General features: G+C 43.9%; 1 protein-coding gene across 1 annotated transcript in view; it reads left to right on the top strand.

Annotated features, from left to right (window-relative positions):
• The window catches only part of EGFLAM (EGF like, fibronectin type III and laminin G domains), a 118,113-nt gene extending 102,261 nt beyond the window's left edge, over positions 1–15,852 (top strand). The window contains exons 18-23 of the mRNA XM_066602407.1: positions 3,012–3,192; positions 8,982–9,060; positions 9,262–9,405; positions 10,502–10,585; positions 11,283–11,386; positions 11,758–15,852. Of these exons, the coding sequence (XP_066458504.1) occupies positions 3,012–3,192; positions 8,982–9,060; positions 9,262–9,405; positions 10,502–10,585; positions 11,283–11,386; positions 11,758–11,912 (747 nt within the window). The 3' untranslated portion in view covers positions 11,913–15,852. The remainder of the gene's footprint in view (positions 1–3,011; positions 3,193–8,981; positions 9,061–9,261; positions 9,406–10,501; positions 10,586–11,282; positions 11,387–11,757) is intronic.
• Positions 15,853–17,376: the final 1,524 nt, after the last annotated feature.

Genomic DNA, 17,376 nt, shown 5'->3' with positions numbered 1-17,376 from the left:
AGTTCTATTATAAAGTTCCCTCTACCACCAGTAGGGGGAGCTCACTACCTATGGATTTATAATGTAGTGAGCTCCCCCTAGTGGTGGCGGCAGGCAGGCAGAAATTTATGATCTTACTTAGCCCCTTAATAACACAGGACATACATTTATGTACCGGCTGGGTGGTACTTATCACGACAGGACGTAAACTTACTGTGACTGATACTTGGCGCCCCCTACTGCAACAGCGAAGATCAGTGAGAACTCTGATCCCCGCTGTTTACCACTTACATGCTACAATCAATGTGGATTGTGGCAAGTAAAGGGATCACAGAAGACGCTTGATACCTCTGCGGCGTCATTGGCCCTCCGCTATGTAATTGCAAAGGGCTTATAAGTTGTCCTGCCAACCAGGTGCTTGACAATGGCCTACAGGCCTGACATGGCCTGCGATCACTTCTGTAAGCAATAATGCACTGTAGTACAGATGTACTGCACTGTATTATCACAGCAAGCGTATTCTTCTGGTTCAAATTCCCTCCAGGGACATAAAAAAATGTAAAAAACATGTAAAAAATAGCAACAAAAAAGCTTTTTGTGCACTTTCCACTTTGTATTAAAAAAATTTAAAATGTAAAAACAAACACATTTAGAATCATCACATCCATAACTACCTGTACAATTAGATGACCACAGTCTTGAACCTGCAGAGCAAAAACTACAGTCATTGTCAGCACCAATCCCTCCCCTAGAAGAAGTTGTTGGAATCGAATGAAACTTTGTCTGTGTGATTGTAACGTTGTTATAAGTAAGTACTGACCCCTTGTAGGGAGGCTCTAGTACCCTGTTGTACCGCCTCTAGCTTGGATACAGGATGTGATACAGGTGGGCATGGAGGCTCTAGTACCCTGTTGTACCATCTCTAGTTTGGATACAAGATGTGATATAGGTGGTCATGGAGGCTCTAGGACCCTGTTGTACCGCCTCTGCTTGTATCACATCTTGAATCCAAGCTAGACATGGAGGCTCTAGTATCCTGTTGTACCGCCTCTAGCTTGTATACAAGATGTGATACAGGTGGACATGGAGGCTCTAGTACCCTGTTGTACCGCCTCTAGCTTGTATACAAGATGTGATACAGGTGGACATGGAGGCTCTAGGACCCTGTTGTACCGCCTCTGCTTGTATCACATCTTGAATCCAAGCTAGACATGGAGGCTCTAGTACCCTGTTGTACCACCTCTAGCTTGGATACAAGATGTGATACGGGTGGGCATGGAGGCTCTAGTACTCTGTTGTACCGCCTCCAGCTTGTATACAAGATGTGATACGGGTGGACATGGAGGTTCTAGTACCCCGTTGTACAGCCTCTAGCTTGGATACAAGATGTAATACAAGCAGATATGGAGGCTCTAGTACCCTGTTGTACCGCCTCTAGCTTGGATACAAGATGTGATACACGCAGGCATGGGGGCTCTAGTACCCCGTTGTACCGCCTCTAGCTTGAATACAAGATGTGATACGGGTTGGCATGGAGGCTCTAGTACCCTATAGTACCACTTCTAGCTTGCATACAAGATGTGATACAGGCGGCATGGAGGCTCTAGTACCCTGTTGTACCACTTCTAGCTTGGATACAAGATGTGATACAGGCGGCATGGAGGCTCTAGTACCCTGTTGTACCACTTCTAGCTTGGATACAAGATGTGATACAGGTGGGCATGGAGGCTCTAGTACCCTGTTGTACTGCCTCTATCTTGTATACAAGATGTGATATGGGTGGACATGGAGGCTCTAGTACCCTGTTGTACCGCCTCTAGCTTGGATACAAGATGTGATACAAGCAGACATGGAGGCTCTAGTACCCTGTTGTACCGCCTCTAGCTTAGATACAAGATGTGATATGGGCGGGCATGGAGGCTCTAGTACCCCGTTGTACCACCTCTAGCTTGTATACAAGATGTGATACACGCAGGCATGGGGCTCTAGTACCCTGTTGTAGCGCCTCTAGCTTGAATGCAAGATGTGATACGGGTTGGCATGGAGGCTCTAGTACCCTGTTGTACCACTTCTAGCTTGGATACAAGATGTGATACAGGCGGGCATGGAGGCTCTAGTACCCTGTTGTGCCGCCTCTAGCTTGGATACAAGATGTGATACGGGCATGCATTGAGTCTCTAGTACCCTGTTGGGTTACCTCTAGCTTAGATACAAGATGTGATACCAGTGGGCATGGAGGCATACAGGTTCTGTATGCCATCCTGCGGCGTATCACTCCACATTTGCTGCAACTGGTCACAACACCCCCTAACAGTCTGGTCAGAACGGCCCGGTGGGGGACAATTGATCGCTACGGCCATCCAGCTTCTCATATCCCAATAATGCGTCCCTCTCAGACTCTGGTAACGGGGTGAAATCTCTTCTCTGCGTCATAGAGGCATCTAGTGGCCAACAAACAGATCTGTCTGAGATGGAACTGCAGGACGAGTTTTGCAGCAAAACAAGAACTTCTTCTAGTGATGGGATTCTTTTGACAATGAGTGTATAGAAAAAAAACTACTAAAAAATGGTGCCAAATGATTATTGTGTTCACTTCGCCTCCCCCAAAAAACCCAATAACAGTGATCACAAATATTTTATGCACCCTAATATGGTACCAATAAAAACTACAGCTCGCCACGCAAGAAACCAGCCCTCATACGGCCATGTTGAAAGAAACCTAAAAAATATATTAGTTTTGAAAAGTGGAGATAAAAATCCACCAAAGATCCTTGCGTCCTTTGCTCCCAAATAGGCCAAGTGCCTAAGGGGTTAAAGGGATAGTCTGGAGAGAAAAAGTTTACTTGCAACTTGTTCAGTACTGTATAAAAACATAAAAAAATCATACTTGACCTCCCCCGATCTCCCGCTGCTCACATTTGGTCCTCCTCTGCAGTCTCCTCTAGGGGCAGTGATGATGCCCCGTCTCGGGGTCATGTGGACATTTACCCACTGTATTTAACTCTTTCTTATGTGGTTTTCTTCGCACACAGCTAATACTCAATGACCGGATCATTAACCTCGTGCACGGTCTGACTGCTGGGGTGAACATTGCAAACACCCTTCATCCCTGCGCCAGTGTGCCATGTGCCAACGGTGGGAGCTGTAGACCCAAACACGACAGCTATGAATGTGACTGCCCCCTGGGCTTCGATGGCAGCAACTGTCAGAAAGGTAACGCCTGCTGCTGAGCTGTTTTTATGTGTAAGATGTTGTGTAAGCATAGTCGCTTATAGCAGGTGGCCAACAAGGCAACTGCCTAGGGCCCCTATTTGCTATTGGGCTCCTGAATACAGGAAGTCCCCGAGCTAACTAAATCCTCCTAGTTTAGTGTAGTGCAGTTGTGTTATTTTTAATGGAATTATAGTATTTACATGGGAGCTATGTAGTGGTATTATGTGATCTCTTTACCATTATAGCTAAGTTAGCTGATAATCACAAGAATGGGGGTCCCATATGAATAGAGTAATGTGTTCAGGCTTTCGCACCACCACTCCGTTAATGTCTATGGGACTGCCAGTGATACACTTGTAATCGGCTTCTCTTTGGTAGTCCCATAGTAAAGAATGGAGTGGTAGCCACTGTTCCGTTCACTCAGGGACACTCTGAACCCCCTTTCTTGCGATTGGTGAGGGTCCCAGTGGTCAGACCAATCAGATGTTTATCCCCTATGCTATGGATAGGGCATGAGTAATTTTTGTTGGACAGCCCCTTCAAGGAAGTAGTATTTGGATACTGCATATTATTTGCACACTATATGGTGGTATTATGTGGGCTGTATATGGCAGTAATATGTGTGCTGGAACATGTGAATCTGTATAGGGCTCTCTCCACAATCACAGTAACTTCAGCAAACAATGGGGTAACAGGCACAAGTTCAAGCCACACTGTTCTTCTACAAGGTATAGGATGGAGGGGCAATAAACTTTGCATCCTACCCCATGATGGAGCAGCATGATGGCATGAATGAGTCCTGGCGGGAGGGCCCTCCTGTACACATGTTCACACCTGCTGGTGCAAGAGACATTGCTGGGCTTACTTGTCCTCCTGCATGTCTATGATATGATGCAACACAGTGTGGCATAATATACTATAGATGTTCTATATATTATCTAGTAGGTGAACACAATCAGTCATGCCATATCCCTAAAACACCCCCCATGGCTCAGAGTATTTATCCACTTTGAAAACATCATATTTGGTTTGCTGTATCTTCTAGATTCAGGTTTGTGGCTTGGAGGCATTCCCAGCACTGATCAGCTGGTCTGTCTCATGAATACACACAACCTCAGCTCCCCCTCTTCTCTTTCAGAGGCTGTGTAGCATAACCACACCCACTCAGTACTGCACAGCTATTTGTCCCATCCTCTCTCTGAGTAGCTGCTGGTTCATTCCCCCTCACTGTTGATAAGAACACCTGCAGTGAATTACAGCCCTCTGTAATGGTAGCTTTCTCTGCTCTCTGGCTTTCTGACCTCCTCCACCATCACCTGCACTGTCATACAGCCCTCAGTAAGAGTAGCTTTCTCTGCTCTTTTCTATGTCCTCCTGATCTCCTCCACCATCCATGGCACTGTCATACAGCCCTCAGTAATACCGTGTTTCCCTGAAAATAAGACCTACCCCAATAATAAACCGTACCCTGATTTTTTTTGGGGGGTGGTGGCTTGAAATATAAGCCCTACCCCAAAAATACGCCATAGCTGCACTACATGAAAAAAGAGAAAAACAATACTCACCTCGCAGTGACATCATTGAATGGCTGTAATTGGTTCATCTAGCGCCGGCTTTGATTAGCTTAGGAGGTGCGCCTCAACCAATCAGAGCAATTTCTTGCTGGAGGCGGGGTATTCAAGCACCGTCATCAGCAAGAAATGCTGTGTTGACATTGAGGACTACGCAGAAGCCTGCAGGAGCACTGCAGCCCAGCAGGAGGGACCTGAACTCTAAACTGCTAGGTGAGTATAAGACACCCCTCAAAAATAAGACCCTGTGCTTCTTCTGGAGCAAAAATTAATATGATAGGGTCTTATTTTGGGGAAACACGGTGGTAACTTTATCTGCTCTATTCTATGTCCCCCTAGTCTCGTCCAACCCCGGCACTGTCATACAGCCCTCTGTGATAGTAGCTTTCTCTGCTCTCTGTCATCCTGATTTCCTTCACCATTAGCATTTGCTAAGATTTCAGTCCTCCACTCTGCAGCGCCTTGGAAAACAATACAAGTATAGAAATCAAGCAATCAGAAATTTTTAATGAAAACCAATTACAAAAATTCTTAATTTCCAAAAACACATTGATTAAAAAAGACTGCAAACGTGTACCTAGCCTTTAAGACATTAGATATTTCAAAGCAGGTCTGGCCATTTTGGTGCCCCTCAAACACTGACTGTACAGAACATTCAGGACCAAAGTATCACATCCATTGAAGTTAGCACTACAGTCCGCGCAGAGATTGAAGAGTCAAATTCTGGGGAGCCCCTTCAGATCAGTTTTCGTCATTCTGGTGTATGTGCATTATGTGTGTATTATATGTATTGTATATTTAGTATATATGTAGCTACTAGAGCTGCTTCCTCTTTTCTGACTGTCAATGTTCTCTTTTTCTGCTGACTGGTTGCAGAGTGTGGAAACTACTGCATCAATAGTAAGTAGAGTAAGAGCATTGTACTTACCGTTTCTTGAAGACAACCCCTTTCCACGTGCCCTATTAGGGTACATGGACATTATAGAGTGGGATGGGGGGGTCTTCTATTGTATGAGCCAGAATGGAGAACAGCAGCTCCCACCCTGTTTGAATCAGCCTGTTCATGCATCACAGACATGGCTTCCTCGGGTGACCTTGAATGGAGTTAGAGAAGCTGAAGGTGATCACCCGGCCAACATCTGCTTATAGGAACCAGTCACCCAGTTTTTCTTTGCAAAACACCTTTTCGTATATATAGATTACTGCTGGGTAGTAACACATAGGAAAAGTAGTTTATAGGAGTCTTGCGCCATATGCTAATTAGCTTTCAACAGTCCGGTGGGCATATTTGGATCAGGGGAGCTGGCAGTCAAATTTATCCTTAGCCAACCCCCTTTCTTAGAATGACATGGGTGACGTCCGCTATGCCATCCACAAGCCACTTGTCAGGAAGTTGGCATGCCACCATATTGGTTGTAGTGCAGCTCTAGTTCTAAGTCGGACACGGAGAGCCGTGTGGAAGAGAGCTCCCATGCACCTGTGTGAGAGGCAAGACAAAAGGTCGCGGAAATTAAAATGGTCGCTGCCGAGAGATAGAGAAAGCCAAAAAGAGTTCTAGTGCCAAAGTTCGGAGTTCAATTTGGGCCATCCCTCACCAGTTCTGAAAGACTCATCCCTGCTCGCCCCTCCGGTTGTACCTATTCAGAGTGTTGGACTGTATCTGTGGCAGTTGCTAAACGTTTTCCATATTATGTGGAGTAGAACGGAGTGTCTGCCAATATCCCGTTTGGCCCAATGACGCCCCTGTAGTAGGGAGCTCTTTTACAGTCATGTCAGCTCGTAGGGAATGATGATACAACCCTACAATATTCCAGTTCCAGCTACTCAAAAAGCTGACCCTGCACCGCAGTAGGGGAGAGGCGGTGATGACTCGGCTGTGCCACCTGATCATGATCAATGTTTACGACTTCTTGGTAACTATAACCTGTTGAATCTTTCCTTGGCCTATTCCTCACCCAAGCAGGGTTGTAACTGTTCAACAGTTCACTGGTGCATTTGCCATTTATTTTACCCTATTGTGGGAACATGTGCCACTCCCAATGTCTAGAGATAACGAGGGGATTGTGGATGAGATAGTTGGCCCCCTTCTATAGACGTCTTCAACTGGCAGTTCTCTTGGTCTGGATATGCCCACTGGACTGTTGAGAGCTAATTAGCATTTAAGGGGGTATGTAATATCATTGTGCACGGTTTCATGCTATGTTGTTTTGTTCTAATGGAAATGTTGCTTTAAGAGGGGGCGGGAATAGGGGAACAGAAAGGGGAAGCGACCGGGAGAGGTAAGCTGTGGTGCTATGCTGTAGATCGATACAGACGGGAGTCTCTTCTGATGGATGCTGCAGTAACACAGCAATTGTTCTATGGTGACAGTCTCTCCTCCATTGAGCAAAAAAGGGACATTGAATAGTGGATTTGGAGTCTACTATTCCCTTGTTCTTGCCATCCAAACAACTTCAGCTTGTCTCTGAAGGAATCACCTTTGTCTGCTAGACAAAATTACGCTACAGGTTGGCTGTATTGATGGACCTGCAAGTCAACTAGACTGACTCATTGCTTCCTGTTGTTAAGCCTGGTAACTGGATACGAACTTTTGTTATTCTTCCGTTAAGGCGAAACATCCCAACTGTTTTAGTTATACAGCCTAAAGGCCCATTTACATGCAAAGATAATCTTTCAAACAATTGAAAGTTTTAGTGATCTTTTTTGCATAAAGTGTTAATGGACACTAATGTCCATTAACAGTTTATCATCTTCATTTGCATGTAAATGGGCCTGCAGGAGCTGTTTGCAGAGCCCAGCATGTGACTAATCACACACCCTGCTGTACAAGCAGCTGCACTGTTCTCGTGGGGGTTGTCGGCAGACTACAATGTAATCTCCTAACTCCCGTGGAAAACACAGCATCCGGTCTGTTGAGAGATACGTTATCTCTCTGCTGCTAAATGATGAATTTTAAGTTTACCTTAAAATCATTGTTCAGATGATTATCGCTCATTTTCGGTCGTTTGAACTAATTTTGATCGATAATCGTTACGTGCAGAGGCGTAACTTGAAGCTTCTTGCCCCAGTGCAAAATCTGTAACGAGCCCCCCAACTATAATGCATTAATCATAGTACTGGGCTCTCTCTATATCGAAAGAAAAGGCCTCATTGGCGCCCTAAGGCTTCTGGGCCCAGGTACAACCACATCCCCTATAGTAAGGCTAGTGGTTACGTGTAAATGGGCCTTAAGAGACTGAGCTATCCTGGAGTCTGGGACACAGCTGGATACTTTTGTTGTAGTTTTAGTAAAGTTCTTGTTTAGTGTAGCAATGACGTCTCCGGAGTCCTTCAGTTACGAGTGAAGCGCCTGGGCCACAGAGTGTGGCTTACTTCAGAACCCGACCCTCTCCTGAACCAGTAAGGCCAGGACCCCTGGTGGCCCAACTATCCTCACAGGAGGACACGGAGACCACGACTTCGCTCTGGTAGCTCACTCTGGCACTCCCTGTAATAGAGCATGGCCCATTCATTGCCCAGTGGACCGATAATGACCCAGAGAACTGGAGTAGCCCTGATCTTGCCACCCGAGACCTCTCAAAAGCCTACAGTGCAGAACTTATATAAACTACTTTAATGGCAGTATCCAGGACTACTCAGCAGTAATAGATATAGATTTGGAAAGTTGATGGAAAACCTGGTGGAAATGGTTTGGTAGTGGGAAAACCGGTGACCAGTTACCTTTGAAAAGGGGTAGTCTTCACGAGATGGGCCCTGGAGATTTGTATAGTTGCATCATCAGTAAGAGCGGACAGGCAATACAGGGTGCATGTAGTAGACTTTTGGAGACATTTGGAAAAAAAAAATCAACCCCCCTCTTCAGTTCCCCCCTCCCAAAAAAGAAAGCTGGTAGTCCCCAATCTGTGGTTTTCATCTTTCACTACGCTACAAACCCTAGCATGCTGGTAGTGGTAGTTTCACAGCACAGTTTGGAGACCACACGAACAATGATTTGGCCAAGATGAGTTAGTCGCTATTAAGGGCTTCCATTGCCACTATTTCCTATCAGTTGGTTAGATCAGAGTACAGATCATGCAGCAGGTGGTGCAATGCTGGGTGTAGCTGTTCTCCAAAGCTGAGCCTAGGGAGTTGTCTGCAATCCTACTTTAATTGTAGTACTTTAGGTCTGTATAATGCACATCACAGGCACAAATGTAACGTGACGTGAACTGTTCTTAGTCATTACAGAGGCCATCGAAATTCCACAGTTTATCGGACGGAGTTATCTCATTTATGACAGTCGGGACATTCTTAAAAGGTAAGCTGATTATAAGTGGACGTGTACATGTTCTCTATAGATGGAGGATGGACCTCAGCATCATCTCCTCTGGTGGACCCAAAGAACCCCATTCTGATGCTGATCGCCCACTCATGTGCTCTCCTTGACCCAATGAGTCCTACATTTGTTGATACTGTCAGATGCTGCGGATGGTTTGATCATTGTTTTTGTGTTTTATAGGGTTTCTGGAACTCGAACGAACGTATTTATGAGATTCAAGACCTCCGTGAAGGACGGGCTGCTCATGTGGAGAGGGGATAGTCCCATGAGGCCAAACAGTGACTTTATCTCATTAGGCCTTCAAGAAGGAAACCTTATGTTTAGGTAAATTAGTCGCTTTGGCAGAAAGACTGAATGGCCACTTTATTATAGATCTCCATCTAGTAGCGCTTTGGACCTCCTTTGCAATTTGTCACGTCGTAGCTTCCACTAGGTAATTAAATCGTTCTACAGAAATATTGGCCCTTGCGAACAGGAAGCTTCTTGTAGTTGCTGCAAATTAGAGGACGGTGCTGACATGTTCTGATCAGCTGACAGGAAGGAGTCATCGGTCCATGCTGCTTTATCCAAATTCTGACCTCCCATCAGCACGGGGCAACGGAAATGTGGATCCATCTGACCAGGAGATGTTTTCACGCTGCTTAGTGATACAATTTTTGTGCTGTTTTGCCCCTTAGAGTCTTGTCTTTCTGTTTCTCCAAACCCAATGGAACTGGAACTAGTCACCTGCTGTTATAGCTCATCAGTGCTAAGGGATGGCGGGTTGTGCAGTCGTACATGTTAGTTGGAGCACTTCTCTGAACCCTTTTGGCAACAAGTTGTTCACATCCACGGGATTCCCTTTTGCTTTATTTTTTTCCTTGACTATGTCATTCTTGGTATACTCTCCACACCACTGCATGATAAAATGCCCCATACAGTTGCAGTGAAATCCCGGCCCGGCTAGTCTAGCACTGATGACCCAGCCGCCTTGGAAGTCACTTAGATCACTGGATTTTTCCATTTAATGTGGATTCACACTGACACCGATCCATGGAAGACTTGTCACGTGGTTTTATCCTGTACTCCGAGGTCATGGATCTAGCTTCCATACAGAGAAGTGCCAATCATAAGAGGGCTGAAGGCTCTAATGAAGGGGCTGATTATTGCATAATCCTCAAGGTCTTATTAGACTACTGGAAGCTGAGATAACAGAGATTTTAGCATTTTTCTGTTTCGGTTTTGGTGGCCATATTCGCAAATCGGGGCAACAGGAAATGCAACTAGATTAGTGGTCATTTTTGAATTAGCTTTTTGTTTGAATATACTATCTTGTAATAAAGACCTGCATATTATAATGAACCAGCTGAATAATTGGGAAGATATTCGATATTTAGAGAAAACATGGTCACTCCTCCTCCTTTGCTTCTTCTCTCCGTAGTTATAATTTGGGCAGTGGAATGGTTTCCATAATGGTCAATGGGAGTTTCAATGATGGCAGATGGCATCGGATCAAGGCTGTCCGGTAAGGATGTTCTATAGGCTTAAAGTGCCCTTACACCATCAACAACTGTCCAAATGATTGTTCCGCCAACAGCTGTTTCCCCCGGATCCCCCATACGCATGAATATTCGGCTCCGCTGAACATCCATGTGTTTAGGGAGTTAGCCGGCTCTGGTTGATGACTTATCAAATGGATCAGGCGTTGAAATTCATGGTGTACACATGAGAACATTGATGTGGATGGTGATTTGGAATCACATGATTGGACATATTTACTTATAGCAGTCTAAGTACAACACATGAGCAGCACAAGTGTCTTAATACAGTTGCCGCATCCGGCTCCACTTCCATGTGCCAGACTGAAACCTCTGCCAGCTTTGAGCTGCTGTAGGTTTCAGCTATAATATATGCCAGTTTCTGCTGTAAATCCGATGGCCTCCCGAGGTCATATCTCCTTTTACATAGCAAGGTCCACTTTCAGAAAAGTAGCAGAGGCTGATGTAAAAAGTCCACAAGTGGCAAATTGTGGCATGCGCCATCATTTGTGATTTTTTTTTTTTTTTTTTTTTTTCATGCTAGAAATCTGGTGTGCAAATTTGAATACAAATGTCCTTATGATAATACTGCTGCAATTCATATTTACAATATATTATTTTGTGTGACTTCCGACTAATACAATAAATTGCCAAATCTAATCTCAAATTAATTTTCTGCTTCAGCGATGGTCAGTCTGGAAAGGTGACCGTGGATGATTATGGTGCCAAGACAGGAAAATCTCCAGGTTTGATGCGGCAGTTAAATATTAATGGAGATCTTTATGTGGGTGAGTGATCCTATCATTAAAATTTTTTTTTTTTAATTTCCAAAAGTATCCTAGAGTCCAATAATCTCCCAAACTCCATCTTCCTCTGATTGCAATAAAAGTACCCGTGCCACTTTTAGGCCTTCTAAGTTATAGTGAGGGTAATGCAGAATCTCTACAACCCCTTCAAGATCCAGTATTGTGACCCACCAGTAGTGTTATGGTTACTAAAGAACAGCCTGAGCATAATCAGTACTTAGTAAACATGTGGTCAAACTCGTATTCCATTAAACCAGGTCTGTCCATTAAGATAATGAACAGATATAAGCGCTACATAGATGACGGTTTTTTTCAATTATGTAGGTCTAATAGTTTTTAATTTTGGTTTTCAGGTGGGATGAAGGAGATCGCCTTACACACCAACCGGCAATATGTTGGAGGCCTTATAGGTTGCATCTCTCACTTCACCCTCTCTACAGACTATCACGTGTCACTGGTTGAAGATGCATCGGATGGGAAAAACATTAATACTTGTGGCAATAAATAGAAGCCGGGACATTCATCTGTTTTTTTTTTATACTGATGGAAGAAAGGGAGACTTTGCACTCTGAGGACAATCTGCAATCCTTGTCATTCCAGGTATGCTTCAAGAAAGCCAGAACCAAAAAGAATCTTCTAACAGATGTTTCCTTTTAGAAGACAAACTGCAAATGTTTCCGAACATTCCCACTGCTGTGGAAAGCAGACTCGTAGGACTAGTTTGAGATACGTGTGCCTTTTCCGCACAGCCGTCCCAAAAATGGTTGATGAGAAGCTGGACAATCTTAATACTTTTGTCCAACCATGGTCAGTCATTAGTAGTTATTTATTTTCTAAGGACTCGGGTATAAAGCCTAACTGCATATACACAGCATTGTATACCTAGGTTTTTGAAGTTCCTTCTACAGGACCACAAGCACAAATTGCTGAGCTTGCAGACTCTGCAGTTACCAATTACTATAGGAGCAAAGAAGTGGTTATAGTTTGATCTGCTATACAATTGACTTCATCTCTATTCTACACAGACTTTTGTTTTAGGCCCCTCCCACTCAGATGGCACAAGAAATCAAGGTAAAGTATTGGGGGATGCAAGAACAGAAAATGAATTATAAGTTATATAGCATCTCTGTACTGAAGGTAACTTCGGGTAGAAATTGTGTTGCAGATAGACATAGGCTCCAAGGTCTAGTTTAGAATTCCTGAACTCTATCATTAGAAAAGCGTCTCTCCATATGGAGGATCCAACCCATCCTTACATTACAGAGAGAGCCCATTGAAATCAATTAAAACTGTGTAATACTTCACTTCTCCTGTGGGGGCACTGCAGAGGAGTCAAACATTTTCTCCCTGGTTTCCAACAGAACATAGATGATTGCTGAAGATCCAGAAGCAAGACTTGCAGTTCAGGAAACCATTCCAATGAAAGTTTTACAGGAAACTGCTGCCACATGTTGAATTCTAGATTTTTATATGTTTTAGGCTAATAATGTCCATTTTCATGCTGAAATTTTGATATTTTCTCCCCTTAAAGGGGAATGATTTGCATTTGTTTTCTCATATATCCTTTCTGCCTTTAGTTAGGATTATCCTTACTGATTTGTTCTGGTGCTATAATATATAACCAAGCTGTATAAATCAGATGGAAATATAAACTGTCCCAATTTAAAAGCCCGCTTGAAGCACCCACCAGTAATCCTGAGCCACGCCTCTTTTTAGAAGAGGACACGCCTTATCCATCATTAGTAATGCAAGGCAACCAAGTAACATTTGTGGCCAAAGTAAAGGCTTTGTGCACTCACTATTCTCAGTTATAGTATGGTTTCTACATTGTAGCAACTAGAGGCGTACCTCCATGACCCAAGAAGAGGGAAACTTGGAAAATTTATTTCTTAGGATTGACACACACTAGATCTCGATTAGCTGCAATATAAAAGATCCCAGCAGCTACATTATTGATAATGAGATTCGGAAAAAAATGGTATGGACCAATTTAAAAAGAAGTCAGTCATACACACACCCTTAATTGCCCCTCCCCACCCAGCCCCTCCCTCCCTATCCAGTGTGGTGTCCCTGTCACAACTGCTCGGAACCCACAAGTAGCTGGTAGTAGTTACGTGCACAATAAATGTCATGTGACCGCTACCAGTGTAAGAACCTGGAGCGCAAAAAATGTTAGTAAAGTACCATGACCCTATTTGCTTCGCAGGACCACCAGGAAAATTTGCATTGATCTTTTCACAACTACCACTGATGTCTACCTTAAAGAAGTTGTCCAGTTGTAAGTTACTGATGGCCTATACTCAGGATAGATCATCAATAGTTGATTGGCTGGGGTTGGTGGCTTGAGACCTCCACCGATCAGCTGTTCACGGAGCCGGTGTGTTCATGCACTGACCTGATTTCTGCAGTGACCAGGCTTGGTGTTACAGCCAAAGTTCACATTCACTGGAGAGCTTGGCATGGAACACCAATCCGGTCCTCTTTATAGGGAATGGAGCCATCTGCCTCCCTCACAAATCAGCTCAGTGCGTGAGCACACCAGCCTCTCAAACAGCTAATTGGTAGGGGTTCCTGACAACAGACCCATGCCGACCTATCTTTAGTTTAGGTCATCAAGAGTTTCCAGTTGGACAACCCATGTAACTCCTCCTCTACCGTGAGCCACGAGAGATGCCTTCTTTAAAGGGATTGTCCCGGTTCAGACAGCTGTTAGGAATTCTATTTGAATGGACATTTTCTCCAACCTTCTAATATATTGTATTATATTCTAGTGTGTAGAACCTCTGGTCATGCGATTCTGCCCCCATACATTTTTGGGACTTCTGCTGATGTCCTGTTCACTGTAAGAGTCCTTTCTTCTGGCCAAGGCAATGTATAGCTCATCATTTGTGACTTAATTGACAATGTCTGGCAGGTATGCAGGGGTTATGCTGATCTATGGAGACTACACAGGAGTCTCAATATGGTCACTTTGGGGGGAGTGGGTGGGATTAGTAATAACATGGGAATAGAGTGTGAGTTATATCTAGACCTGTCTGAAAAAGTGATGTGGCCAGAATTACCACATTAGCAGCAGTGATACCAGGAAAGACAAGGAGGATGGAGAAAACATTATGGGAGGTACAATCTCTTTAACCATTTCTCTTTCCTAGACCACCAGCGATTTCTATATTCTCTCTTTTACTGCTCTAGACCACCAGGGAACTTGGCATTAAAAGGGGTATTCCAAGACAAAAAAAAATAAAAAATTCTGTTGATAACCTATAGGTCAACAGTAAATGATAGTCAGGTACCTGCCGCTCGGATCCACATGGCCACTGTCACTGCAGTCATCTTAGAAAGGGCTTACCATAGTGTAAGAGCCTGGGTTGGTATTGCCGGCACAGCTCCCATTGAATTCAATGCAATACCAAACTGAGCTGTTGGGCTATAATTAATTCTTTTTCCGCTGACCACAGTGACAGTAGCCCCGAGAATCAACTGATTGGTGGAGATCTGAGTGACGGATCCCTGTCGGCCATTAATAGCAAAAATTGTAGAAAGTCTTGAAATATCCCTTTAACAACTGCCTTACTTCAGACCACCAGGAATTTCTAGATCATCTCCTTTACTGGTCTAGTCCATCAGAAAGTTACCATTAACAACTTCCCTCCTCTAGGCCACCAGGGAAGAGCGGTATGGGAGTATTTAAATTTCTGGGGAATTCTGCTTTATGTTCCTATTTTGGGAGATTAATTTTCAGTTTCATGTTTCAATCGATCTGTGAGAAATTCTCTGTGTTCCAAGACATCAGTCCTATTCTTTCCTTCTCACAAACCTCGGACTAGCTGTAAGGCAACTTGATGCTGCTGGAGCCCTCCCCCGCGGTTCATTTGTAAAGAAAATAAGTCATTTGATCAGCAAGAAGTTTTTATCAGATTTTCTACCTCGGTACAAAGTCTACATTTCTGTTAGGGTTGATGTGCTACCTTGTACCAAAGTCCCGGTTCTTACCCCCTAACATTGCAAAAGGTTTTTCACCCCAAATGTTTTTCAAAAGAAAAAAAAAATCTGATTAATGCAGGTTGTGATGGAGAATGAATGGGGCAGCCGTAGAGGAAGCTAGAGCAGTTCAGAGCCTTGTGATCGCAGCAGCCATATTACTAACCTGTGACTGCATTAGCTTGAATGGAGATCAGAAGGAGCCGCCATATGTCCCCCATCAGACTGTCATAGTAATCAGATTTTTTTTTTATTACATTCAGATCTTGGCTTTATGATCTGCCTGACTGATTTTCTATTGTGCTTGAATTCCATTTTGTAGATCTGACAGACATTTTGTATTGTATATTTTTATAGAATGTATCGCGTTCCCCTGAGCTCTGTACCAGCTATAATGTAGACCATCCGATGTCACAAAATGTGCATTTTCCGTGTGTTTGTAGTATAAATCTGTCTTTTGTGTCTTCCCGTTTGTCCATCTCCTTCTGAAACTTTTGCAATTTTCTCAAAAAAAAAAAATGTTTTGTTTTACACCTTAAAAAAATATTGGTCTTGTAGACGCATCCTGAACTACGATTACTGTGGAGTCTGTATATTTGTAGTATGCCCGATACGCCAGATTTCTGCCGTACAGAAGTTGTAATTTTGGTACAAGTGTGGCTTGTTTGGACTTTTAGGCCAGTCCCTGCCTATTTTTTTTAAAGTGGGTGGAGTCTAACTTTAGGGGCATGGCTATGTGCAACCTATAGTATAGTTTATGAAAAGGTGTGAACTACAGCTGAAGCCTTTGCCAGCTCAGAGCTGGTGCATGTTTTTTTTAAAAATCAGGCCTATGGAAGTACTGCCAGATGCAACTAATGCATGAAGTGGCACAAGTGCCACTTAACCCCTTAGTGATGGCTCTATCATGTTTTTATGTCTTGCAGATGCAGGATGTATATAACGTGAGATCGCGAGGTGACCTCCCTTCATCCATCCTGGGTGCCAGCTGTTTCTTACAGCAGACACCTGGGGGCAACAGCTGCACTGAGCCGCGTGGCTCATCGGGGCTGTTAACCCTTTAAATGCCACTGTCAATTCTGACAGTGGCATTTAAATCCCCCAAATGATGTCTCATTCTCATGATGAGATCGCAGGGAGCCGTAAGGGTGTCATGGCAGTCGTGAGCCTTCTGAAAGGCCCCAGGGCTGTCATGACAGAATGCCCATCAAGCCATTCCCATGGGTTGGCTTGATAGACTGCCTGGCCGATAGCAGTATGATGTAATTCTATGGCATTACATCATACTGCAGGAGCGATCAAAAGCATCCCAAGTTGTGGTCCCCTAGGAGGACTAAAAAAGAAAAAGTAAAAATAAGATCAAAGTTTTGCTGATTAACAAATTTTGGTCATAGAAAGTATTTTTTTTTAGACTGCATAGATATAACATTATACAGACAGCAATGGGTTTACATCTTATTTACTGCCTTTCACACGGGCGAGCAGGATACTGGATCGAGAAACTCATCCCGATATCGCGCTTGTCAATATTCTTTGCATCACTTCTGTGAAATTGCGATCCTCGGGTGCGTCAGGGTATTGTAAGTGTTCTCCGGAGCCTTAGGCCCCAGCCACATCATGTGGACCTCACCGGTACGCACTCACCAGGCCTGGTCTCTCTTAAAGGTACATTTCTTAACAGAAAAAGCTGTCAAAAGAACATAAAAAACCTCTCCAATCACGGGGAATAAAACGTAAAAGGGAGGCCTGCACTCACCCCCTGACATTCCCACAGTGGAATGAAATGTAAAGCAAAACACTAATGTGAGAAGGCCGTACCAGACACATTAAAATTTGAAAATCCATCGAGGAAAGCTTTTTTTTTTTTTTACTGTAGATTTAAATATATTTGGTGCATAACTTACATTTTCCATTTTAACCCCTAAATGACATTTAGCCCTAAATGGGTAATTTGACTGCTGCGACCCCCACCGATTCCAAGAATGGGAGAC

The sequence above is a fragment of the Eleutherodactylus coqui genome, chromosome 5 (assembly GCF_035609145.1).
Source record: "Eleutherodactylus coqui strain aEleCoq1 chromosome 5, aEleCoq1.hap1, whole genome shotgun sequence".
Taxonomy (NCBI): domain Eukaryota; kingdom Metazoa; phylum Chordata; class Amphibia; order Anura; family Eleutherodactylidae; genus Eleutherodactylus; species Eleutherodactylus coqui.
Note: the sequence above shows the minus strand (reverse complement) of the source record. Positions and strands in the feature narration are given on the sequence as shown.